We start from the raw sequence: 27,328 nt of genomic DNA on the forward strand, positions 1-27,328 counted from the left end.
TGGCTTAGGACCCGCCCCCCCACGCACACTGGACCAATGGCCGAGCTCGAGGCGTGTCCCCTGAGAGGGGGCGGGAGCGGGTTCCGGGCGGTAGGCGGGGCCTCACCGAGGACCCCGGGCTGGGCGCCGCCGCCGGCTCATCTACTCTTTCCCTCAGCCTCCTCCTTTCAACCTTGTTCCCCTCGTCCCCGCGGCCTCTGGTGCAGCAGCGGCGCCTCCCGTTCCTGCCGCAGCTCTCTTCCCTTCTTCCCTCCCTGACAGATCCCCGAGTTCGCCCGCCATGGCTTTACTCACTGCGGCCGCCCGGCTATTCGGAGCTAAGGTGAGCATCTAGGAAGGACCGCGCGGTTCCAGGGTGGGGCTGAGGCGACTGCAGGCCCTCAAGCCCGGGGTCTCCCTCCCCTACCCAGGCGCACCCCAGCGCGTCTTAAAGGGGCCCTGCGCTTGGCTGGCCGCCTGCTCTGCTTGGAGCTCCCAGGGCTATGTGCCTTCCGGCCCACTGCGGGTGAAGTGAGTACTGCCCGCCCTGGCCTGAGGTCTTGGGCCGGTGGGGAGGCCGGACCCAGCTGTCACCTCGCGTGTCAAGGGTAGAAGAGGCGGGGGTGCTTGGCCTTGGAAAAAGGAGTGAAGAACATAGATGTATTCCACTGGGATTAGGGAAAGAGCCTGTTTGGAAGAAAGGGCTGGCTAAGAGAAGTGGCAAGGGTGAGCAGACGTGCTCACTCTGTCCTGGGCCGGAGCTGGAGCCGTGGCTAATTTCAGCTTCGACTGGGTAGAGAGGTCCTTGTCAGTTTCAGAACTGCCGGCTTCCATTTCTCCAGCCCAGTGATTTAAGCCTTTAGTGACCAAGCATAGCAGTTCCTTCTGGAGGAATGCGACTCGGGTCCTCTTTGTCCTTGGGACTTTTGCAGTTACTGTATGTAGGAGGAGCTTGGGTGGGGTGGAGGGCTTGTGTAGAACCTTCTGCATGATTATCGCATGTGATTGAGGAAAACTTGTTCCTATAAACTGCAGGCTGATAAGTGAAGATAACTGGGCGGGAGATAGTAATTCCAAGGTTACGTCCTACTACTTGCTCACTTAAGTTTTACTATTGCTTTTAAATATGTTCTACCCAAGAAAGGTTCCTCTTTTGGGGGGCCCTTTTACTTTTTAAAAATTTGTTTGGCTGCAGCACACGGAATCTAGTTCTCTGACCAGGGATGGAATCCAGGCCCTCTGCATTGGGAGCGTGGAGTCTAAGCCACCAGGGAAGTCCCATGGGGGGCCCTTTATTTGACTTTTGTTGTTGTTGGGATCATAAGGAATATTGTTGCTTACACAATGTCTTCAATTTCATATTGCCAAAATTACTTTTGTCTCTGGGTAACTGGGTCCTTTAAACAGACTGGTGTGCTGAGGGGTCCCAGCCTTCTAATCCAAGCAGGGACAGTCCCACAAGTGACCTTGACTCTTGCAAAGAACTTACACTTTTTTCTTCTGCAGACAAATTAAAGCTGCCAGCACCTAAGGGGAGGAAAGGAAAAACCTAGAAAGGTTTTGGCTTACAGTGTGTTATCTTGAATGGTTGGCAGATAAAGTAAAGCCTGTAGCATTTACAGGTTTTTCCAGGTACTCAGCAGCAGCAGCAGCAGCAAGGTGGAGGCTGGCCATTTAGGAGATACTTGTCTTACTTGATGGTAGTTCCTTCCACTACCAGGGAACAGGGAAAGGAAACCTCTTGGGAAATGAAGCAAGTTCTGGATAGTGTTTTGGCAGAATAGGAGATACTATAATTAGCTCATTCCAGAGCTGCTAACTCTACAGTTTGAAACTGCCTTTGGAATTTACATTTAAATTTAGTTTTTCTCTTAAACCTCTGGGGAAAGAAACTCAGAAAGTTTTTGAATTGACAAGGCAACCTAATTGTAGTGATCATTATTGTTTTGTTTACTTTCCTGTTGGACCTGAGGATCCTAGAAACCTGTATATTGGAAGCCGTTAGAAGGCTTTCAACCTTTATAACAAAGCTCAACAGACCAAGCAGTGGAAACTTCCTGAGATGTAAGCAGTATAGCCAGAATACCAAGAAGTCTTTCAATCTGACAGCATTGCTAGCACCTGCCTGAACTTTCCAGATTACCCTACAGCTTAATGGTGCTGTTTTTCCTTCGCTATTAAGGTAGACTTTAAAAGGCAAAAATAGTGCCTACTACTTTGATTCTCAAAGTCAGGTGTAATTCACTTTTCTGAGAAAACTTTTTAACCTTGCTGCTGCTAGTGCTGCTAAGTCGCTTCAGTGTGTCCGACTCTGTGCCATCCCATAGATGGCAGCCCACCAGGCTCCCCCATCCCTGGGATTCTCCAGGTAAGAACACTGGAGTGGGTTGCCATTTCCTTCTCCAACGTATGAAAGTGAAAAGTGAAAGGGAAGTCGCTCAGTCGTGTCTGACTCTATCGACCCCATGGACTGCAGCTTACCAAGCTTCTCCGTCCATGGGATTTTCTAGGCAAAAGTACTGGAGTGGAGTGCCATTGCCTTCTTTGTTTAACCTTGCTAGGAGACACAAATGCTAATCATTGTTCTGTTGTTCCACCCTGCCCACTGTCAGGTAATTTAGCACCTGAGTTGAAGAGACCACCTCATTCAGAGCCTTAAGGTTATTTGACTTCTTGTTTATCTGAACGAATTTCTAGTAAGCAATGGCTTTAGTATTAGCTGTGGGTGCCTTCGCTTTGTGCTGTCTTTTCATAGGTGATCTGAGTTGGGAATTAGAGTAGATCCACCAATTAACTTCTGCATTCTTAATACCAAAGTGACAGACAGCCCTGCTTCTTATATCTTTGAGAATTATTCCTCTAAGCTGTTTGATAACTTTAGTTAAGTCAATCCAAAAGTGTTTCTAGATTATTTCTAGACTTTTTCAAGACACTTTACAGCAAGCCCACACCCCTACACATCTCTTCTGTAAATTCAAGCCTGAAAATGGGTTCTACACAATTGAGTCAGTTTTGTCCTTTGAAATATTAGTTAAGCTTAAAGCCCAAAGCGTGTTAAGGGCAAACTCTCGAACTTCTTTGATTCTCTGCTACCCAAAGTGATGGCAACTGCCTGATGGCTTACAAGATGAATCAAAGATGAACAGTGAAGAGTGATGCCTCATCCTGTGCTAGTGGTGGAGTGATTGTATTTGTTCTTCCTGGTGGTCTTTAGATTGATAGCCCTTGAATACATGGGTGTGGGGAGGCATTGAGATAAGCAGGGATTAAGCAGGTAATCAGAAGGGAAGGCTGACATTCCAAGTGGGCAGAAGGCGGGAAACCAGACTTGGTGGAGCTTCCTAAAGCCACAGAGTAATTCCTTCTGCCCTGTTTTTGGTGCCTTATGTAATAGAGTTGAATAGGATTTGAGTGAAATTAAAACCAGTAGAGAGACAACTTTAGCAGCAGATCTTAGGATCTGTTTTTCAGTTCTTCCCTGAAATTGCCTGAATTCCTGTTTCTTTTAACATGTTATCATTTTAAAAGATGTGTAAGTAAGTTCACAGTGAGCATCATCGCCTGGGGTGGCTTGTTTACCTTGCACGTTTATGAATCCTATATGCAGATTCTGGTTCAGCAGAGGTGGGGTGGATCTGGAAATTTGTATTTTTTTCAAGTGTCTCAGTTGACTGCTTGGTGATCCCCTCCTGTTGGGCCAATAAAGCCACATGCAGTCCTTTTTGCTTGTAACTATATTTAATATATATGTGTGTGTGTGTGTTGAGCTTTTTTTTTTTAATTAGTGATTTTTTAAATATGTATTTAGTTGATTGCATCGGGTCTTAATTGCACTACACAGAATCTAGCACAGATTCTCTAGCTGTGTCACATGAGCTTAGTTGCTCCTTGACAAATGGGATCTTAGTTCCTCAACCAGGGATTGAACTTGCATCCTCTGTATTGCAAGGCAAATTCTTAACCACTGGACCACCAAGGTAGTCCCTAACTAGTGATTATTTTTAAATGACTTCAAAAGTAGCTGTAGTCTGTTTTAGACTATTTTCTCTAGATAGGTGTTTAGCAACTATTAAAGAACAGTAAGAATTTCTCTAAAAGAAAAATTAGGACTCAATTCTTTCCTGAGGCTGAATTGGTGTCCTTTGCAGTCTTCTTCATTGAATAATCAGCGAACCTTTAGAGAAGGGTCTGTTAGACAATGGGAGTTGGGCAGAATTATTAAGGGAATTCTTATGAGTATGAAGGGCATCAGAGTACGAAATCTAAAGATTTCTCTGCTCAGGCTATTAAGTGGCCTGACCAAGTAGTGCGGATAGACTTCCAGTATTACCCTTGTGAAACACAGATGTTAAATGGCTTTAGTTCTCTGACCTGGTTCTGGGGAGAGAGGAGTCTTTGTCCTGCGTGTGTTCGTTTTTACTTAATGTAAGTTGTTTCTTCTGCACTGGAAGCCTTCATAGCACAAGCTTTTTCTTGCAGTTATTAGAGAATTGTGTTGTTTCATCAACTAAGCCAGTTCTGCTGGCTTGGCAAGCTCTGATCTTTTGTTACTGGACAAGGGTGCTAATAAAATCAGGAGCATCTCTCACAAGTTTTTTTTTAATTAATTTTTAAATTGAGGTGTAGATTATTTACAGTATTTCAGGTGTACAACATGGTGATTCACAATTTTGTAGATTATATTCCACTTATAAATATTATTATGTATTGGCTATGTTCCCTATACTATACAACATATCCTTGTAGCCTATTTATTTTATACACAGTAGTTTGTAGGCTCACAAATTTGGTGTTGGAGCTCCTGGATATGTGCCAGGACATGTTCTGAATGTGTTTGATGGAGTATTGAAGGAAATTTGGCTTTTCCCTTGTAGAGTAAGGGTCCTAGATATAGATCAATGATGATAATAGGCTAAGAGGAATAAGAGAGAAGTAACTACATTATTAAGTAAGTGCTTATCCAAATGGGATTCTACTGTTTGCAGAATCTGGGGGAGAAGGGAGTAGTTTTAATTGATTTTTGTTAAGGGACTTGGCCAATACCCTAAAGTATTATAAGCAAATCTTTGGCAGAATTTCCTGCATGTTTTATTTGTCCTTTTCCTCCCTTGGCCTTTTAAGATAGAGGTTCCCTTAATTGTATTTTTCCATCCTAGCATAGCACATTTGACAGCTGCAGCCCATTTCTATCAGTAATAACCAGCTCACTAAAAGTTATTGGCATGGGATGGCAGCATGTGGGATTTGAAAAAGCCTTTTAGTGATGGTAATTCCCACCACCCTGTAGAGAATTCTGGCAGACAGAAGCTGTAAGCCTGGCCCTTGTCTTTGGAAGTAGCTCTCACTGTCTCTCCCCATGAAGCAGCTGACCTACTGAGGCAGATGATTCCCTGATTCACCTGACAGCCGCCTTTCCTGTAGAATGACTCCACACGTGGCATGTAACCAGAAGCCGAAGCTCAGTTGCCACACCTCCAGAATTGGGGGGAGGAGCTAGGAGTTGAAAGTTCGGGGATGACTCAGAGATTTGTAAGCTGGCCTGTTCTATCTGTGAGTATAGCCTGAATGCACTGTACAAAGCCATTTAGCAGCTTTCACTGGCAGCCAGGAGGTAGAAGAGATGAGGTATGTAGCCTAAGGTATGACAGCCCTCTAACACCTCCTGCTGGTAGATTATAGTTAGTTAAATTTGTTTCCTCTCCCTGAGACTCTTCGCTTGGTCAGGAAGCCCTTCAGAAAGTTGGGGCTTTATTTCCTGTTCTTCAACTACAGGGAATTATTCACTCACCCCTTCCTCAGACTTGACTGTCTCTTTCCTGGGATCCAGCTCCATAAGAGAGTTGTGACACAAGTTGGTAGGTAATAAGCCAACACATAACTAAGAAACATGTTTACTGATCTCAGCTATGCTGAAGGCATTGTTCTAGATGCTTTCATGCAAATTATTTCATGTAGTCCACTTGTCTACCCTGAAATTGGCTTTATTACCAATTTTGAGATGTCAAAATTGAAACTAGAAGTTAGGTCTTAGAGCCATGGTAACACAGCAGGATAGTAGCGGGACCTGAATTTAGGACTTGACTCTTAATAACACCACATCCTAGACTCTTGGTGTTCTCCCCTCTGCTTCCTTGCTTAACACTTTAAATCATGGATGTTTCTCAAACTTTACTGTCGATAGGAATCAACCTAGTGAGTTTGTTAAACTACAGATTTGGATTCAGTAGGTCTGAGGTGAAACCCAAGATGCTGCATTTCTGACAAGCTCCAGGTAATGGTAATATTGCTGGCCAGGCAGTCATATTTTTTAAATAGCAAGGTTTTTATGTACCTATATATATATGTCCTTGTTGGAACCTTAGGATCAGACTTTGGAGCCAAGTAGCTTGAGTGTTATCCTAGAAGTGGAGAGGGCAAGGGAAACAGTAGTAGTTTTGCTTTAGATGTCTCAGTTATTTAGTAATGGAGCTGGGACTGGAACCCAGATTTCCTTTCCTAATTCCAAGCCATGTGCTCTGTCTTCTACATCATTAGGTAAAGTTATCCTAACCTGAATTTTTTCCAATATTCTATCCATATTGATTGTTTTTAAAATCCTTCATATTTCTTTAGTTTTTTCCCCCCCCCCTAGGCTGCAGGGTGAGCTAAAATATGACTAAACTTGACATTGAAGAGTGCTGGAAAGTAGCCATACTATTTAATTTTCTATATTTATTAAATAACAAATATACAGCACTTGGTGCTGTGTGCCAGGCATGATTGTAAGTGCTTCATAAATATTGACTTAATTCATCCTCCTAGCAGTGCTTTGAGGTGGGTTCAGTTATTTCCATTTTACAAATATTTTCTCAGGTCCTCTCTCTCTCCTCCTTCTGGGACCTGTGTAATGTGGATGTTTGTGCATTTAATATTGTCTCAGAGGCCTCAGACTGTCCTCATTTCTTTTTTTTTCATTCATGTCTTCAGGCTCACTTATCTGTTTCTTCTGTGTCACTTATTCTGCTATTGATTCCTTCTAGTGTATTTTTTATTTAAGTTATTGTATTGTTTATCTGTTTAACTTTCCTGGTGGCTCAGATGGTAAACGTCTGCCTACAATGTGGGAGACCCGGGTTTGATCCCTGGGTAGGGAAGATCCTCTGGAGAAGGAAATGGCAACCCACTCCAGTATTCTTGCCTGGAAAATCCCATGGACAGAGGAGCCTGGTAGGCTATAGTCCAGGAGTCGCAGAGAGTTGAACACGACTAAACTTAAACTTTATTGTTTATCTGTTTGTTCTTTAGTTTGTTGTTAAACATTTATAGTGTGTTGATCAGTGCCTCTATTCTTTTTCCAAGATCTTGGATCATCTTTACTATCTTTACTCTGAATTCTTTTTCAGGTAGATTGTTTACATTTTAGAGATAAGGAAATTAAAGCACAGAAAGATTAAATGACTTGGCTAGGCTCACACAACCAGAAGTATAGTAGGAACAGAATATTCTACCTTCACTTGGGAGCTACCTAGCCATGCTGTTCACACACTAGCATTTTTGCAAATTGGAGATCTGGCTAAGAAGTGTTGCAGATGGAGATTAGGGACAGTTGAGATCAGCTCTCCTCAAGTTACATTGAGGTGCCTCATTAAATGGCAAAGACACGCTCTACAAAGGAAATTAAGACTTTGCTGGTGGTGCAAGTATGGTAATACTTTCCATCTGATGCCTTTAAATGATGTTGCATTCTTATAGCCTTGTTAGTTGACCTTCCACTCTTCTCTTTCTGATTTCCTTTTTTTTTTTTTTAACCTTAAGTAAAAGGAGAAGGAAGCTTATTGATTCTAGTAGTTCTCTCTTATAAGGGGAAAAAACTGTTTTTGTTTTATGTTCATACAGGCATATTGCTGGAAGAGAGACCTCCATTCTGAGAGAATTTCATTTTCATCTTAAGATCAGGCTTTCATTCTGTCAGCTTAGCTTGGATACATTTTTTTTCTTATGCCTAAGATTTAACCTTAGACTATTCTTATAATGTCTTCCTCTTGCCAGTGAAGTAGCCAGCCGTTATAGAAACTTAAAGATGTTTTAAAAGTGAAAAAATTATCATTATGGAGAGATTTCAACTTCTTTTTTCTCTCAGATGGTATGTTCCCCTACAGCCTCTTTAAAAGCAAACCCACATAACGAACTACCCACAATTAAAGGGTCTGCTGAGTGCTGATGTGGTCTCCAGGAGATAGGGCTTCTATAATAGGGGATCTATGGGACCGTGGAGCATGAAATAGCTTGAACATGGAAAGTGCTGTAGAAGAGTAGTTTGAACCCACTCAAGGTTTTCCCTTGTTCACTTTTGGATGACTAGTAAGATAAAGGAAATAGTTATTTCTTGAGTGCTGGGTGCACTCCCATTCACCCCATGTAGGATGAACAGCCTAAATAGCTATTTGTGCTGTGTACATTCTGCCCAAATGGTCCTCAGTGAGCTAGAGGAGATTCTTTAGAAAGTTAATGAGAGGAGTCGCAATCAGCCCTCATTAACAATCTGAGGCCTTCCCCCTTTGTTTTAAGGCCACATTAGCTTGCCTTGTGTTCTCTGAATTTAGCTTTGGATATTCTTGGCCTGGGAAATCCCATGGATGGAGGAGCCTGGCAGGGGTCACAAAGAGTCAGACACAACTGAGTGACTTCTCTTTCTTTCTTTTGATTCTTCTTAAAATAAAGTTTTCTGAAGGGTCTCTTCCCTTTCCATTTCTTCCTCCTGCCCCAACAGAAAGAGGGGTATGAAATTCTAAAAGCCTCAGGCACTACTCAGTCTCACCTTAAGCATGTGGTGTTTTGGAATTTATACACCACCACTAGTTCAAATGATTTCCAGCACAATCAGACAGCAACACAGTACAGTCGGCCCTTTGTATCCATGGGTTTTGCACCTGTGGGTACAACCAACTGTGGATCAAACACATTTTTTTAACTCCAGAAAGTTTCAAAAAGCAAAACTTGCACTTGCCATGTGCTGACTACTGGCATAGCATTTACTTTGTACTTCCAACTATATAGCATTTACATTGCTTTAGGTATTATAACAGAGAAGGCAGTGGCCCCCACTCCAGTACTCTTGCCTGGAAAATCCCATGGACAGAGGAACCTGGTAGGCTGCAGTCCATGGGGTATCGAAGAGTTGGACACGACTGAGCGACTTCACTTTCACTTTTTACTTTCGTGCATTGGAGAAGGAAGTGGCAACCCACTCCAGTGTTCTTGCCTGGAGAATCCCGGGGACGGGGGAGCCTGGTGGGCTGCCGTTTATGGGGTCGCACAGAGTCGGACACGACTGAAGTGACTTAGCAGTAGCAGGTATTATAAGTAATTTAGAGATACCTTAAAGTATATGGGAAAATATGCATAGGTTATATACAAATACTACACCAGTTTATGTAAGAAACTCGAGCTTCCTCAGATTTTGGTATCTGTTGAGGGTGGGGAGGTCCTGGAACCAATTCCCCCTTGAATACCGAGGGATGACTGTAGTTACTTAAAAAAGTATGTCTGACTTTTTGGCAAAAGGAGAGGTATAGAGTATAGACTTGCTGCATGGTGTGTGTGTGTGTGTGTGTGTGTGATCTTTAGTTTGCAAAGTGCTCCCACGTCCATTATAATTTAATCATCACAAGACAGCCCTGTGGGATCTAGTGGGTATCAGCACCATTTTATAGATGAGGACCCTGGGGCTTATTTTTTACTATCTAATCTTATCTTCAGAATAATCTGAAGAAAAGTCAGCCTCCTTGGCTAAATCCTTAAAACTTGGTAGTAGTACAACTGGTTGTCTTTTTCAAAGGCAGTGTTGAACTTTCTCTTGCAACTCAGCAATCTTCATAGAAAGTTGTGTTTCTTGGGGGGAAAAAACTATCTCTAAATATAGAAAAATATAGCCTAGCTACAAAATACAGAAGCAATCTAAGTGTCCATCAAGAGATGAATGGATAAAGATGTGTGTGTTATATACACAACAGAATACTACTAAGCCATAAAAAAGAATGACATTTTACCATTTTCAGCAACAGGGATGGACCTGGAGTGTACCATGTGAAGTGAAGGAAGTCAGAAAGACAGATGCTGTTTATCACTTACATGGAATTTAAAAAGAAAACTAGTGAATATAACAAAGAAAAGTACAGATATGAGAATAAACTAACGGGTGCCAATGGGGAGAGTGAAGTGGGGCAATAACTATAAATGGAATATAACCTTAAAAAATTATGAATCATGTTGTACACCTGAGACTGACAGAATACTGTACAAGAATTATACCTCAATTAAAAAAAAATTTGTTTGGTACAGGTGTGTGAGTGATAAACTCTCAGATTTTGTTTGCCTGAAATGTCTTTATTTCACCTCCTTTAAGAGTTTTTTCTTTCTCACCTGGGTACACAAGTCTAGTAATTTCTCTCAGTATGTTAAAGCTAACTTACCAGTTTTCTAGTTTCCATTGCTGTCGTTGAGCAGTCTGGTTGTTACTTTGTAGATATCCTGTCTTCTCCATGCTTTTTCCAGGAGCATTTCAGGTAGTGTTGTAAAAGGTTGCTTTCCCCTCTGGACTCTTCTAGAATGGAGAGGTTGAAGTGCTGCCAAAGGACTAGGTGCTGAAGAGAGATTACCAGCCTGGTTAAGGGATTGATCAGTTTCCTCGTTGCTTTTCTCAGGGCTCCTCAGAGCTATGGAAAGCTAGATTTTTGAAGGACTGGGTACTTTAACAACTGCCTCTCTGCCGTTTCCTTCATGCCTAACAAAGCCCAGCCCTTAGAACCCAGGTGATGGGAGAGGCTCTTCGGGGAGTGCTGATGAAGCTGCTGCCTCCAGAATGGAAATTCTTTCCAGGTTGCTCAAGGCCTTATACAGCTTTCATATGTCAAACTGTCCACAGAGGCTAAAATAAAGAGAGAGGTTGAGGCATTGTAATTACAGGAAGGAGGATGGTTGTATAAGGTTTTGTGTTTTTTTTGCAGAATGCATCCTGTCTTGTTCTTGCTGCCAGGCATGCCAGTGCTTCTTCCACGGTAAGATTTGGAAAGAGGACTGAGGATCATTGAGGCAGCTGGACCCTGGGGTGGGCTACCATCCAGGCTTTTATCATTATCCCAAGTGTCTCCTGGAGGTGACCAAGACTCTTGTTATAGCCATTATTACTACTGCTATTTTAAGATAGCTAAATCACTGTGGACATGATAAGGGCTGTGGGATTTTGGCTGGAAAAAAGTAGTTCTGTAATGTACTTCAACCAAAGTACCATTCTCTTCACCGACTATTCAAAGCATTCTGTCCCATAAAAGGAAATGCTGGAGCTTATGGTATTCATTAGAAAATAGACTGTTCTCAAGTTTATAGTTTAGGGGTAGTTAAGTAATTCACATTATTGTGCAAACATCATCACTATTCATCTCCAAAACTTTTTTTTTTTTTCATCTCCAAAACTTTTGTCTTCCCAAATTGAAACTGTACCCATTAAGCAACTCCCCATTCCCTTCTTCGTCTGCCTAATTCTTTTACCCTCATCTGTACAGAGCAGTTGACCAGGCTTCCCTGACAGAGAAAGCCAAATTCTAAAAAGCAGTCTTAACATATCAACTTGGCAGAAATATAATCAATATTTTGATCATCACTTAGCCTCTCTACTTCTCTTTTTAGAATTTGAAAGACATATTGGCTGATCTGATACCTAAGGAGCAGACCAGAGTGAAGGCCTTCAGGCAGCAACATGGCAAGACGGTGGTGGGCCAGATCACTGTGGACATGGTGAGGGCTGTGGGGTTTTGCCTGGAAAAGGAGCTCGGCACCACGCTGGGGCAGAAGCACCACGCTCCTCATTGACCATTCAGAGCATTCTGCCCCACATAGGGAAATGTTGAAACTAATGGTGTCTGTTAGAAATTAGACTGTTCTCTTCCACAGATTTCATAGTTGAGGCTAACCTAATTCATGTATGGGAAAGGATGAATGAAGTTTCTATTACTTTTCCCAACCCCTCAGCTTTTGGGCCCAAGGTTCTCTGTCTCTGAGTTGATCATCCAGTTAGACCATAGCTCTAGCTGGCCTTATAGAACAGCTTTAGGATGGTTTTTCTTCAGTTCTGAGAATCTCAGCAGCTCAGATGATAATTTCCTAACACTGTTTAGCCATTGGTCTCCATCTTCTTTCCATATAGTCAATCCCATTCTGTTTACTTTGGTTGGTGGGAATGAGGGGAGAAGAGCAGGCAGGAGAAAAAAATAACAAAAGGGAGCACAGGCAGAAACATTAACTAAAGATAGTGATTTCTCAACTTAAAAAATTCATTTCCAGCGTTAGCAGTCTTTCAAAATTACATTCTGTAGAAAGTTAACTCAGAAATCTCCCAAAGTTTTGCAAGTCAGAGACTAAATTTCCTCCCCCAGATCCCATGAAGCTCTAACAAGCTCTTGCCTGAATTACTTGGACAACTTGTTACATCCTCTTTTCTTTAGATGTATGGTGGCATGCGAGGCATGAAGGGATTGGTGTATGAAACATCAGTTCTTGATCCTGATGAGGTAAGAGACTTCCTGTCGATTACTAGTAATCACTGACTTTACTTAGTTGTGCACACCATGGATTAAATCACTAAGGGTGAGGAGAACAAAATAGGGCACATACCTATATATTTTGGAAGGTGAAAATAGGTACATATGGAATAGCTGAAAAATAACTTTACCTTTTAAATATATCAACTAGTAAAAGTACAAAGCAAGAGTAAGTTACCTAAAGATTTACACTTTGAAAGTTGTAACTTGTTGACAGGTCTGAAGAAAGTGAGATCAGTCAATTTATGTGATTTTTGAGTTGTAATCCTTACTCCTCTCCCTCAAGGGCATCCGTTTTAGAGGCTACAGCATCCCTGAATGCCAGAAACTGCTGCCAAAGGCTAAAGGGGGCGAAGAACCCTTGCCAGAGGGCTTATTTTGGCTGCTGGTAACTGGACAAATCCCAACAGAGGAACAGGTAAGCAGAAGGACATTAGCCCTTCTCATTCCCCTCCTTTGCCTTTTTCTAATCTCAAGCACTTAATATTATTCTGGTTATGGGTGGTAGTTTATAGAGGGGAAGGAAATCAGAGCAGAGTTCTGTTTTGTAAGTGGACTGGATTGAAATCTCTTGGATTTTATTTACTTGAGGTCAATCTTTTCATTTTCTTTAAATTTTTTATTTTGGTCACACCAGGCAGCTTGCAAGATCTTTGTTACCATTTTGCAAGTTACTCACAGCCAGAGATTCAACCCAGGCTCCCAGCAGTGAAAGCGCCGAGTCCTAACCACTGGACCACCAGGGAATACTCATTGTCTTTTTTTTTTTTCTCATTTTCTTCCATTTTGGCTGTGCTGTGCTGTGCCATGCGCAGGCTTTCTCTAGTTGTGGCACACAGGCTCTAGAGCACATGAGCTTCTCTATTCTCCAGTTGCAGCACGTGGGTTTTGTTGCCCAGTAACATGTCGGATCATAGTTCCCTTCCATGTCCCCTGCATTGGAAGGCAAATTCTTAACCACTGGACCACCAGGGAAGTCCCCTGTTGTCTTTTTATTTGTCTTCTTTTTCCTTGTCTAGTGTTATAAGCAATGTCTTCCTTTTCACAGGTATCTTGGCTCTCACAGGAGTGGGCAAAGAGGGCAGCTCTGCCTTCCCACGTGGTCACCATGCTGGACAACTTTCCCACTAATCTACACCCCATGTCTCAGCTCAGTGCAGCTGTTACAGCTCTCAACAGTGAAAGTACCTTTGCCCGAGCATATTCAGAGGGTATCAACCGAACCAAGTACTGGGAGGTAGGAAACTTTGCTGTGATGATTGGTGTTTGATAGAGATTCAAAGGACCTGAGTGCAAAGAAAGAAAAAGGAATGAAGAATTCTTAGGAAAATTACTACCCTGAGTTACGCCACAGATTCATTTAACAAAATTTTATTGTAGGGTTGCTTTTTATGGGTTATTGAAATTACAAAGATAAATGAAGCATGCTTTGTATCACCAAGGTTATTGATTTTAGTAAGGGTGATATACACGTAAAAAAGGAATTACAGTTCAGTAATCTTGCTATAATAGAGGTATGTACACAGCACTGTTGGAATATTGAAAAAGGTGTGACTTTAATTGCAGGGTCCCTGAGGAAGGTTTCGCAGAGTAGACATACCCTGGCCCCAAAAGATCCTTTCTCCTCTTCTTCAAATGAGAACCTTTTTAAGTTGGAAGAATGGCACCTAAGGCAATTCTGGAGTCTAGGAAGGACCGATTGCAGTCAGCCACTGTTTGGGCTAAGCCACTCCAGATACCTGTCAGGAGTGGAAGGGTAGTTAGTATCCTGGAATGAGGATGCAAAAAGCAAATGAGCTTTATTCTCTGAAAACAGTGTGACTTTCACAGTTTGAACTCTGTAGTGAGAGTATGAGAAGATTGTTGGGCCTTGTCCTAGTACACAGGACACACTTCCTTCTCTCCTCTTTCCAATACATCACAAATACTGGGTAAAGTACAATTTATCTGGCTAGGTCTACAGAAGGACATCTCTTTTTGTTTGTTTGTTTCTTATTTAGAGACAGGTAGTATAGGAATGGAAAAGTCCCTTTTGGCAAAGCAGATGCACTAAATGATTTTTGACCAGAAGGCCCCTAAAGAGTTCACTGTGAGTTCATACTATTCATAGAATAGTATGGCCCACTTGTCTGATGAAATCTCCTTGGGGTTTTGGCAAGTCCCACTCCATTTGATTGGTCAGTGTTTACTCAGTGCCAGCTGTGTATACAGAATTGAGTGCTATTGAGGGAAAGAAGGAGAGAAAGTTTGCAATTGATACTAGTCTGGTTGGCTTTGAGGAGAAAGGTATAGGAATGATGCAAACTAAACATATCCACAAGCATTTATGAAATCACAAATCAGCAGATTCAGAAGGTTGTATAATCTGAATATATTGCTTTTCATTTTTTTTTAAAATGCTCTTTCAAGTCATTGTTATCTGTGTGGGTCACCATAACAGAAAAAGTTAAATCAAGCCCAACATTTCTTTTAAAACTTGTTTGTTAGAAATTGACCACTCAGGAGTGCCTGTTACTACTTATGATGCTGTTGTGTTGACTATTGTAGAGTTCTTCCTCAGATCAGATCAGATCAGATCAGTCTCTCAGTCATGTCCGACTCTTTGCAACCCCATGAATCGCAGCATACCAGGCCTCCCTGTCCATCACCAACTCCCAGAGTTCACTCAGACTCACGTCCATCCAGTCAGTGATGCCATCCAGCCATCTCATCCTCTGTCGTCCTCTTCTCCTCTTGCCCCCATTCCCTCCCAGCATCAGGGTCTTTTCCAATGAATCAACTCTTCGCATGAGGTGGCCAAAGTACTGGAGTTTCAGCTTTAGCATCATTCCTTCCAAAGAAATCCCAGGGCTGATCTCCTTCAGAATGGACTGGTTGGATCTCCTTGCAGTCCAAGGGACTCTCAAGAGTCTTCTCCAATACCACAGTTCAAAAGCATCAATTCTTCGGCGCTCAGCCTTCTTCACAGTCCAACTCTCACATCCATACATGACCACAGGAAAAACCATAGCCTTGACTAGATGAACCTTTGTGGGCAAAGTAATGTCTCTGCTTTTGAATATGCTATCTAGGTTGGTCATAACTTTCCTTCCAAGGAGTAAGCGTCTTTTAATTTCATGGCTGCAGTCACCACCTGGAGTGATTTTGGAGCCCAGAAAAATAAAGTCTGACACTGTTTCCCCATCTATTTCCCATGAAGTGGTAGGACCGGATGCCATGATCTTCTTCATACTTTGCAGTAAATACCTACAAGATATTTCCCAGGTATCCAAACAGGCTGCACTGCTTCACACTGTCCTTTATTGAATCAGGAAGATGAATCTTGTTCTCTGCTTGCTCTTGCCTCCGATTCAGTGTACAGGTATTGGTTGGTTGTTCTGTTACCTCTTGGGAGATGTCATTTGAGGGTGGTTGTCTTGAGGTAAAGATTGTATTTCAGGACTTTACCAACCTTGAGAGTATTTGTAAGCATTACTGATAAATCTGTCAGCCTCAGGATGTGTGTCTAATAAAGTTCATACTGAACAAAAGTTAGCTCCAGTAATTGCTCTAGTGGAACTTGGTGCTATTTTGCTGCCATGTCTTGTATCTCTCTCAAAGGTCACTGAAGCACTATTCTACTATTCTGCTTAAGTAGAATTACATGACAGCATTCAACTGGTTATTTCTGTTTAAAAATTTATGTTAAAGAGTACATGTGATCTAAGTCTCTTCTAGAATTATCCGTTCATGCTGTTTTACATATATCTCAATGGATGATCTGCCTACAGCTTTCCTTCCATAGCAGTTTACATGACTTTAGATAACTGTGTAGTCTCTTGAGGTGAAAGAGTTAGGTCTTTTTATAATTGACTTAACTTCACTTGTGACTAGGAGATTACTCTGATGCACAAGCTGTTTAACTGTGAGGTAGCCTTAAGATACTGTTGGATTGGGTAAAATCGGCAAAGTAGCTGACAGATCAGGTTTTTCTAGTAAGGCCTATGAACAGTATGTGTAGGGTTTGAAGCTGTCATTCCAACACCTAACAAACAACTCTTGAAAGCATCAGCTTGAATGCTTATACTCATCTGATTTAATCATCAGAACTACCCCATGAGGTAGACCTTACTGTTTATTCTCATTTTACTGAATGGCAAAGTTGAAGATGAGAGAAATAAAGTAGCACGCCCAGGGTCATGCAGCTAGTAGCTGGTGGAGACCAGGTTGAGACTTGAGTTTGTTTCACTCTAGGGTCTCTTCACCATTAATACTGACTCTTCATTTTCTGTGTCTTCTTAATAATGATTGATAGCTATTAGTAGTACAACACTGTAAATCAACTATACTCCAATAAAAAAATTTTTTAAATGATTACTTGCTAAGTACTTGGCCAGAATTTCTCTAGCCCTAGAGATGCTGGATCACAGTGATGATTATGGCCAGTTTTGTTACCTTTATTCCAGGCAGATGCAGTGGTGGCATATTTTGTCCTTTTTTCTTCTGAGGGTTTAAAGATGAAGAATGAGTTAGTACCAGTAGCTAAGTAGCACCTCAGTCTTATTAGCTTATTAAAGAAGAAATAAGGAGTTCTCTGTCCGTGTGTTTATCTATTGAATCTCTTGACAGTACAGCTTTCCCACTACAAAAAGCAGGGTAAAGATCCCACAGTGTCAGACCTGGTCTGATACTAGCTGCTTCATAAACTTCATCCTCAGTGGTAGAGGTTGAAACAATCTTTTTGTAGTTTCTTTATGAATCGGTCATTCATACTTCACAAACAATTGTGAAAATTAGTACATAGTCCACAGATGCCAGTTGGCCTAGCCCAGGATCTTGTTGTTCTTGGCATTCTGCTAATCGATCCAGGTCCCTTAGATCTGCATATCCTTTAGGCATACTTCTGGAAAACATCTACTTCCTTGGGGGATGTAAATCTGCAAGGAGGTGTGTTTAATAGTATGATTATCATGTAAGTAATCTCCTGAGAACTTGTGTTAGCTAAGTACTTCTTGCTTCAAGTAGCTTTTTAATTTTGGCAGTGTTCTCATTGACTCTTGGTGGCACTGACAAAATTCAATGCTGAGTACTTGAGTAATAGATGACTTCACATAGATTATCTCATTTAAGATACTTATTATAGATTTTGTTCTTTGTTCCAGCAGAACTACTAAAACCTCATGACTTCTTACAGGAACATCTAGCCAGTTAACTTGATAGGACAGCACTATATAATATCAGCAAGTATTTTCTCCATGGTTCCTATGTACTGTGACTGAAAGTAGAAATTTCTTTGTTTTTTCTTTGGCTGCACCTCATGGCTTGCAGGAACTGAAGCCAACCAGGAACTGAACCCAGGCCTTGGCAGTGAAAACACCGAGTCCTAACCACTGGACCACCAAGGAATTCCCAAATTTTTTTGTTACTAACAGAAAAAATAGGAATTCCCTAGCAATCCAGTGGTTAGGACTCTGCTTCCACTGCAGAGGACGCAGGTTCAGTCCTTGGTCAGTCAGCTAAGATCCCATAAGCTGTGCAGCATGGCCAAAAAAAAACACAAACTACTAAGTTCCTCCGTAGAGGAACTTAAAATCCCTATGAGAAGATAAAATTGAGACATAAAAGTTGAGCAAACCATTAACATCACAAAAAGACAACCAGATGTTATATGTTTCTCTTAATCAATGAACATAGCACTATTTATCAAAAAGTCTTGCTAAAAAAAAAATTGAACCTGAATCTGCTCAAGCCTCCATCTCTTATCAATTTGTCAGAAATAAAATGGACAGAAGGACATGTTAAATGACATCACAGGTATATAACCAGCAAAATCTAAACTAAGGGAAATTCTCCAGAACAAATGAGGCTGATTTTCCACAAGTAAATTGCAAAGTAAAAAAAGGACAGCATAAGAGGGAACTTAAATTGATTAAAAACTATTTCAGAGACATCAGACAATTGTAATGTGGGCTATTTTTCAGTAAAACAAACAAATGAGGGGGAGCTTTAATCAATGAATGAGGTGTGGAGGGGATTTCAATACTGATTAGTTAATGATATTGAAGATTTGTTAAATTTTTTTCAGTGGGATAATGGTTTTGTGATTTTGATTATGAAGGATCTTTATCTTTTAGAGATACATGCCTAAATATTTACATGTTATATATGATATCTGGGATTCACTCAATAATTTGGGAGATGAGAGGGGAAAGTAAGGGTATAGATGAAACAAGCATGGCCATGAGTTAATAATTTAAGCTAGATGATGCTTATTAGCTGAGTGGGTAACTTTGTGCCCCAATTTTTACAAATGAGGGATATGTTATCTTACAGGACTATTGTAAGAAAAGAAAAAACTGAAAATAATCGATATTATAATTACTAGTAAATGCTTTAAAAATGGAAGCCTTTGTTAATAACTAATGATTGAATGTCACTGTTTGACCCTTAGCATATATAGTAAATTTTCTTTGAAAGATGGAACATAGAATTATTAAATAACCTAATGTCTTAGCATATTGTTTGAGTGCAAAGTCATATAGTGGAAAAGATCATGTTTAAATGTGTAAGGGTTGGAAATCTGACTTTGGCATTGACTGAATGCTCTGAGGTTTGGTTCCCTTTTCTGTAAAGTGAAGGTCATTATATATTTTGTAGAATGGAGAAAAATTGGGAATAATATTTTAATATACATGGGATACCATGTGTAACTCCCTTGATGCAGTACCTGGGTCATAACAGTTACTCAGTTACATGGTCATTGTTGTTATTTACTCCATATATAACCACCCAGCATATAATCCAAATATCCATATCAATCCAAAAAGCCCAGTCCATGGAGAAGAGACACGATCCCTGCCTAACTCTTCTTTGCTGATGATTCCTCTTCTTTTTTCTCCATTTTCCTTTTCTCCCCATCAGTTGATTTATGAAGACTCTATGGATCTGATCGCAAAGCTTCCTTGTGTTGCAGCAAAGATCTACCGGAACCTGTACCGAGAGGGCAGCAGTATTGGGGCCATTGACCCTAAGCTGGACTGGTCCCACAATTTCACCAACATGTTAGGCTATACTGACGCTCAGTTCACAGAGCTCATGCGCTTGTACCTCACCATCCACAGGTGAGGGAGACCCAGCCACCAGGTTGCTGGATTGGTGGTGAATATTAAGAGAAACTCCTTGGGACTTCCCTGTTAGTCCAGTGGTTAAGACTCCGCACGTCCACTGCAGAGGGTGTGGGTTCAATCCCTGGTCAGGGAATTGAGATCCTGCATGCTACACAGTGCACCAAGAGAAAAAAAAAGAAAAAGCTCCTTAACATTCTCGTCTTTTGGGAACAGGTGGTAGGCAGCAAGGAGATGGAAGCACAGAGTATGGAATGATACAAAGCATGAAAGGGGTCTGGTAAAGGCACAAGAGGTCTAGTGAAATTACTATAACCACACAGAGTAAGCTAGTGCTTCTAGCTAGGAAAAAGAACTAGCTGTTCGCGTTAGGTGAGCCCTTTGGCTTTCCAGGAGCTCCCTCTTCTGGCCATTGCTATTAAAGCTTGAGTGAAAGTCAGGGAGCATGGCACACAGGCTGGGCATCATCAACCAGTAACCTTTCCAGTTCTGTGGATTAGTGAACAAAGGCTGATGATACATTGGGACATCTCTTACAAGAGCTTATGTATAAATGACTGGCTCTAGGCTGGTGTGAACCCATAGCTAGGCAAGTATGTGACAGTAAGAGAACAGCAAGGTCCCTGTTAGCATAGTCTCCTCCTTTTTTCCCCTTTCTCTGGGCCTTTATTCTCCTTTCTTCCCCACAGTGACCATGAAGGTGGCAACGTAAGTGCCCACACCAGCCACTTGGTGGGCAGTGCCCTTTCAGACCCCTATTTGTCCTTTGCAGCAGCCATGAATGGGCTGGCAGGGCCCCTGCATGGACTGGCAAATCAGGTAAGACTCTTCTTCTCCTGCTCCATGTTTTTCTCACTGGCATGCTTTTGTTTCTGATCCTGGCATTCTCTCCTGGCATATACATTGACACTCTTATTCTCTAAACCTTCCCCATAGGAAGTGCTTGTTTGGCTGACACAACTTCAGAAGGAAGTTGGCAAAGATGTGTCAGATGAGAAGTTACGAGACTATATCTGGAACACACTCAACTCAGGACGGGTGAGCAGAGATACTTAGCAACTAAGAAAGAAGCCAAGACTAAAGTTCAATAAATTGAAAGAATGAAGGAGAAAACAATGAGATAACTTCCTAAATTAGAGGAGATTTCTTTTCCATTTGTCTGCCCTGAAGAATTTAGAAAAGACAAAAATTTCTGCCTGAGAATACAACTGGTTTTCCCCCAACCCCATCCTTTGCAGGTTGTCCCGGGCTATGGCCATGCAGTACTAAGGAAGACTGATCCACGATATACCTGTCAACGAGAGTTTGCTCTGAAACACCTGCCTCAGGACCCCATGTTTAAGCTGGTTGCTCAGCTGTACAAGATTGTGCCCAATATCCTCCTAGAGCAGGGCAAGGCAAAGAATCCGTGGCCCAATGTAGATGCTCACAGCGGGGTGCTGCTCCAGGTGAGTCCTGCTTTCCTCTAATTTATACCATACCCTACTGTTCTCTGCCATGCACAAAATCAACTCCCTAGTCAGAGCCAGGGCTCTCACCTCCTTCCTTAACCCTGTTGATAAAGTTGCCTGTGGTGTAGAACGTGTGGGCTGGAGGGAAGGGATGATGATTTCCTTTCAGAATGCAGTTGCTATACTTTTCCCAGTCATTTCTATTTAAGGCTAATTGGGTTAAGGCTTTTAATCACCCTGGACTTGTACATGCAACTACCTGTGGGCCTTTAACACAACTTTTTTCTCTTTTACCTTACAGTACTACGGCATGACGGAGATGAATTACTACACAGTCCTGTTTGGGGTATCACGGGCACTAGGTGTATTAGCACAGCTCATTTGGAGCCGAGCCCTAGGCTTCCCTCTAGAGAGACCGAAGTCCATGAGCACAGATGGTCTGATGAAGTTTGTGGACTCTAAGTCAGGGTGAAACTGAAGATGGGGAGGAAACTATCCACCAGAGAGTGAGGGATCTTTAAAAAAAAAAGTATACTTTTGTTTCGGGGCTTTTAAAGACTTAAGATTAAATTGTATTGAGGTACTGATGATAAGTCTGAGGTTAAAATATAAATTAAGATTTTTAAAAGAAGAAAAGTAACCCGTTCTTCCCTGACCAGCTCCTTTCCCCTGCCTGGTGTGAGTTGCCCACCAACTGTAGGATGACCAGGACTAATGCATGTAGTGTGGGTTAGGTTTCACCTCACCCCCATCTTCAGAGTGGGAATCTGGCTCTTCTTTCCCTAGGTCAAAGCTGGTTGCAGAGAATTTGCCATCACTTCAGAACTTTTGGTTCTACTCTGTCCACCCTTTAATAGGCCAGCAAACCAGGACTCTACCCCTTCTGTTTCCATAGGAATCATGTTGGATTGTCAGCTGTACTAAGCCCCATTAACTTCTCCCATGCACACAGACACTTCCTAGCAAGATCTATTGGGTGATGCTGTGGCCTTTTTTTTTTTTTTTTTTGGTGAAGCTACCAGATGATCATAAAGGCCATGGTATTTGTTGTTGACTGGCAACCAATATTTGGTTTTTATTTTTCTTTTTTAAAATTATCCTATTAAAATTAAGATCTAGGAGTGTTCTATTCCCCATTACTTGAATACTCACCTCTTTCCAGATTTTCTATACCTGCTGCACCTCAAGCCAAGGTTGCTGTGGACCTTCCTGTCTTGGTCCTTCCTAGAGACCTCTTTTCAGCAGGTATATACAGCACTGTCTACTATGTGGTCTTTCCTAGTTATTTGGCTTTATCAGTGCTTAATGTGAACTAAGTTTTTACTTCCTTGGAACACAAACCACTACCCTCTGACCTTTTTTTTTTCCCCTTTAATATGCTATGGGCTATAGAACAGGGACTTAGGAAAGACCAGCATGATATCTTCATGGCCTGATCCCAGGAGTACTAGTACCTCTTTCTGAACAGGGAAATGATTTTTAAGATTGGACATGGTCTCCTTTGACTATCAGGTGCTGGGGCTGAGGACATTAAAAATAGTAAACCTCCCTCCTCATCCCCTGCCACAAGCCAATATCCCTTTATTTATCAAGGTTCTTATCCTGTCCCTTCCCCAAGAGCTCACAGTACACTGTTTGTTTTAGAATCCCCATATGCACAGGTTTCAAGTGACTCAGAAGGTTCTACTGCCTTTTTAAGAAAGGATTAAAAATACACTCCTGCTGTGCCCCCCTTCCTCCCTTGCAACTCCTGCCTGTGTTTGTGTGGATCCCTAATCCCCAGAACCATGCTGTTGAGATGGATAATACTGTCTGTAAACCCTTGGGTAACTGTCATGATGCAGACTTCAGGTTGTTCTGTATAAAATGCAAAATAAATGTTTTTATTAACAATGTTTGAGCCTATTAAATGAGGCCTGGAAGAGTCTCCATTCTGAGGTAAGCAGTCTGGCTAGCAAGATCCTACACTTAGTAGGTTATACGTTATCCTGTGCATCTCTTTTTAGGCATGTTTGGCACTCACTTACCCTAATCAGAAGACAGGTTCCCTGTGAGATTTCCAAAGAAGATTGCTGCTGTCTTAATGGTTAGAAGTCCTTGACCTTTAGCCTCCATCCTTCCTAAATCTGTTGTAAAGTAGAACACTCAAGGACTAGAGACCTCACAACTGCTTAGGTGACTAATCCAAGGAAGCTGGTCCAGCCCAGTGGGTGAAAGGAAACTATACCAAGGGCAGTTAGGGTAGGACAGCTGACTCCGGATCTGACCCTCCAGAGGGCTCTGGAGCTTTGTGGAATGCCGATCCTTCTTTGCTGCCTCCCTTACAGATCCCCCAGAATAAGAGGTGGTCTGGAGGGCATCAGTTATATGGGAGGTCTGAGACCAGATTACTCTGTCCTGAGACTCCTGCTGCAACTGACCTTCTGAAAAAGTCTATAAATAGGCAAGGGAGTGGGTACTAGGTCCTGGCTTGTAGAATGTGCTACTATAGTTAGCAGGGACGCTATGTCCAAGAGCCCTTCTTGCACCTTTGCTCCCCTAGGAAAGGAAGCCATAACTTTCTTCTGCTCTGCTATATCTACATTATTCCCCCAAGAAGCAATATGAAAAAGCCAGATTCACACTGTCACAATTAATTTATTGAAATTTTATAAAAACTCAGGCCAAGTAGAAGACAGCCCAGGAGTACAACTGTTCAGTGCTCTTTTGCTCCTTGCCCCTGTGGCACTGATGGCTGAGAAAGTCCCTTGCTCTCCACTAGCCAGGCAGCATGGAAGTAAGGTCATAGGGATTTCAAGCTGGGGCCAGATCTCAGGCATCTCCTGAGGCATTTCAGGTAGGCAAGGTTATTGACCACCCAGTAGCTCTGTGTCAGAACAAAGAGTTCAATTTCTTCAGTCCTAAGAAAAGCTTTTTTCCCCTGGTCAGACACTAAGGCACCTTGACAAGAGCTCAGAGATGACCGCACAGCCCCGACTATAATTCAGTGTGAGAAGGTGGCAGGCTTCAGGCATATGGTGCTCTCAGGATAACCCTGACCCTTTCCTGAGCATATCTCCTTTCCATGCCTCCTTGCCTTTTCTTTCCCCCAGCATTTCTAGCCAGCTCAGAGCCCAATTTTGGGGGATTTCAGAGGGAGAACAGTAATACGAACATGGACTCTTCTCTCAGATTGGAACAGGAGCCAAATAAATAAGAAAATTGGGTGAGGAGTGGGGGGAGAAGCGAGGCTAGGGAATAATCCTTTGCCTCAAGCCTGGTGCACCTCATGAAACATCAGTTCACGGGGGACGGCTGTTTCTGGACCAAACTTGGTTGCTGCCCGGCGCTCGAAGGCAGCGACATTCTTTTTGACAACCTCATCAAAAAAGATGGTGGCCAGCTGGGAGTGCAGCAGAGAGCGAAATTCAAAGGAAATCTGGGAATGGGTAAGAGACAGTCAGAAACTCTTCAAAACCATGTTGGATAGTCCCTGACCAAATGCAAGGGTACTTACTATTCAGTGCCTTTTCCTCCCCCCAACTCCTATTCCTTAGATCTCCTCAAAAGCCCTAGGACTGAGTACAAAGTACAAGTGTGATACAAGCTGACCCCTGTGGAGAGTGTAATTGACTTGGGAAGTAACTGTCATAGTACCTCGGCTCAGCCCCTACAACCCAGTTGTAGCCCTATGTAGCCTCCTGACTCACCGAAAAGTCCACTGTGCAAGTTCGAGGATAGGCAGGAATTCCAGGGCTGAATCGCCAAATGGTCTCTAAGTGGTTGAAGAGCTTGCCATCAGTGCAAACAGCCTAGAACAAGACAGGTAGTTAAAGCATATTACAATGGAATGAGACCTACATCAGGTGTAGGAAGCTGTACAAAGGAATTGAAAGCCATTTTCCTTTCCTTCAAATATTGGAAATATCTGACACATGGAGATAGAAAAATCATAAGGAAAGCCAAAATAGCCCTTAAATGTAAAAATGCCACAGAACACAGAAAAAAAGATCCTGATCAATCACTCCCAACCAGGCCTCACCTTGACCATATGAGGTTTGACCATGGAAACAGCAGAAGTGTAACGTTCCACAACAGGTGGAAAGCCAACCTCCAACTGGGCCTTCAAGTGACCTTTGCGGCTGGATACCACCAAAGACTTCTTACACCAGGGCACAAACTCACGATACTCCTGGACATTGGCTACCACCTCGTACATCTCCTGCATTGAGTACCTAGGGGAAGGAGTCACAGAGGCCAAGAAGCTGCCAGTTGGCTCAGGTTCCTCCTTGCCGTAGGCACCCTCCCCTCATACCTTTGCCCACCAATCATGTACCTTCAGGAACTAGAGATCCCAAATAAGCCCCCATGAATGATTTTGCAAAAGCAAATGTCCAGATTTCCATGATGTTAATGCATCTCAAGTCTTGCCATTTAGAGAGTGTTTTTGCATTTACTATCTATTTTGATCCTTAAAAGGGTCATGTCTGGAGAACTGGGATGACTGGTGATTCACACAGGGACGCAGATCCTAGCTCTGTAACTTTTTGACAAAGCGGCCCTAGGAAAATTATTGTCTCCATTTATCTTCTCTGCAAATCATAATAGTAGTAACTGATTCATAAGTTTGTTTGGAGGATCAAATGGGAAAATCTGTGATAAAACACCTAAACAGCCTAACTGCTAGCAGTAGTTAAGTGTTCAATAAGTGTTAACTCATATTTGCTCAGAATACCTAAAGTCAGGTCAGTAAAGAAATAATACCCTATTGTCTTATGTTATTGTCCAACTCTAGTCACGTTTCACAATGTACCTGCACAGCAACCAAGAAGAAGGGGACTGAGGTTGGGAGGCTGCCAAAGGAGGGTAAAGGATCAGTAATACCACTGGGGACAGTGGGATGGCCAGGGATGAATCTTGCCCACTATGGCTACTCTTACATTCTACCCTGGACATGGTGTTTTGTTTGTCGGGAAAAGGAATGTGGAGGGATACTGGACAGGAGAGCATGCTCACCCCATGATCCGACGCTCAGAGTAAGCCTTTCGCTTGTTGGTGAAGGGGGCAGCAAAGCCCATGAAGGAACGGCTGGGAGGTAAGCCAGACTCAGTCGCCAAGACCTGGGGAGCCCGGGGCAAGAAGAAGCTGCAGGAGATCGGAAATCTAAGGCCAAAAGGAAAGGAGAGACAGTGTCAAGATTCTTTCCTTGTGGTCCTCAATCATTCTCAGGTGCAGAAGAAGAGGGGCGCATCCCAGAAGGAAGGTCGTCCAAACCAGCTTTTCCCCTAGCACCTGCTGCAGCCCGCCAGGCTCCCCGGCCAGGCAGTCACGAGTGCGAAAGGTCGAGGGCGACTGAGGACAGTGCCGAGGGAGGAGATGGGAAAAAGAGGGGTGCGTGCGAAGCTCCAGTTGCCTTTGACTGGAGGCTACGCTACTGCTGAAAGCAAGGACTCTCGGGATGCCTCACAGCCCCCGGGGCCTCGCAAGCCGGCGGATGCCAAGGCACCCGCGACCGGCAAGATGTGGTTGGGCACTCACCTCGGGGACTGCCTCGCCAATAATTTGCAAAAGCATTTCCCCAAAGCAACACATTATACCCCAGGGTATGACCACCGCCGCCCTCCCACCGCGCTTGCAGCCAGAGTTGCAACTCTCCACCGCGGAACTTCGGGGTCCTAGGTGACCCCCTCAGCTCCAGCGCGGACGCCCGCACCTCCCTCTCACCTCATTGGTCCCAGCGGTCGCGGAGGGCCCGGGGGCGGAGCCGGGCGCAAGGAGAGGCCGCAGCAGCCCCGGGCCGCGGCGCGCGTCCCGGCAGGGAGTCGCCGCGCGCCCGCCGAGGCCATGCGCGCGACCCTCCCTTGCCCTCTCTGCTCTGATAGCGGCCGCGCCCTCCTCACTCCAGAGGGAGAGCGGAGGGTTAGCAGTCGGGCGGATTCAGGGCCGGCGAGGGCAGGGGCGGCGCGGGGCGATGGCTGTTCTCGCCCAGCTCCCGCCCGGGCGGCTGGATAGCTTAGAACTGAAGCCGCTCCCGCAGCTCCCAGTACCCTCACGTCACGCCGTTGCCATGGCTCGGGACCGGGAGAGGGGGGAAGGAAGGGGACCACGCGGCCTGTCGGGAGATGTAGTTTCACACCTCTGGCGAGAAAGGGCGAGGGCGCTGGAGTGGGTATTTGAGAAGCTGCAGACATGGCCCGGTGGGGCGAGGTCAACAGGCAAACTACTTGCGGGGTCTGATCAC

General features: G+C 43.3%; 2 protein-coding genes across 3 annotated transcripts; one reads left to right on the forward strand and one right to left on the reverse strand.

Moving 5' to 3' along the window:
- The first annotated feature begins 85 nt into the window (after positions 1-85).
- Positions 86-23,003, forward strand: CS (citrate synthase). Of its 2 annotated transcripts, none has more exons than XM_061416858.1 (11): positions 86-322; positions 10,965-11,015; positions 11,644-11,751; positions 12,459-12,524; positions 12,841-12,972; positions 13,603-13,791; positions 19,455-19,654; positions 20,347-20,476; positions 20,594-20,695; positions 20,896-21,105; positions 21,410-23,003. In XM_061416858.1, the coding sequence occupies exons 1-11, from the start codon at positions 281-283 to the stop codon at positions 21,578-21,580; spliced, it is 1,401 nt and encodes a 466-aa protein (XP_061272842.1). In that variant the 5' UTR covers positions 86-280; the 3' UTR covers positions 21,581-23,003. The 2 variants fall into 2 exon arrangements, with proteins under 2 accessions (XP_061272842.1, XP_061272841.1); XM_061416857.1 differs by lacking the exon at positions 86-322 and adding an exon at positions 5,530-5,604.
- A 722-nt stretch (positions 23,004-23,725) lies between these two features.
- Positions 23,726-27,133, reverse strand: COQ10A (coenzyme Q10A). The gene is made up of 5 exons (XM_061416860.1): positions 26,812-27,133; positions 26,104-26,250; positions 25,130-25,322; positions 24,798-24,899; positions 23,726-24,526 (listed from the first exon to the last, which is right to left on the reverse strand). The coding sequence occupies exons 1-5, from the start codon at positions 26,931-26,933 to the stop codon at positions 24,359-24,361; spliced, it is 732 nt and encodes a 243-aa protein (XP_061272844.1). The 5' UTR covers positions 26,934-27,133; the 3' UTR covers positions 23,726-24,358.
- Between the last annotated feature and the right edge of the window lie 195 nt (positions 27,134-27,328).

Source organism: Bos javanicus, chromosome 5, assembly GCF_032452875.1.
Source record: "Bos javanicus breed banteng chromosome 5, ARS-OSU_banteng_1.0, whole genome shotgun sequence".
In the NCBI taxonomy this organism is placed as follows: domain Eukaryota; kingdom Metazoa; phylum Chordata; class Mammalia; order Artiodactyla; family Bovidae; genus Bos; species Bos javanicus.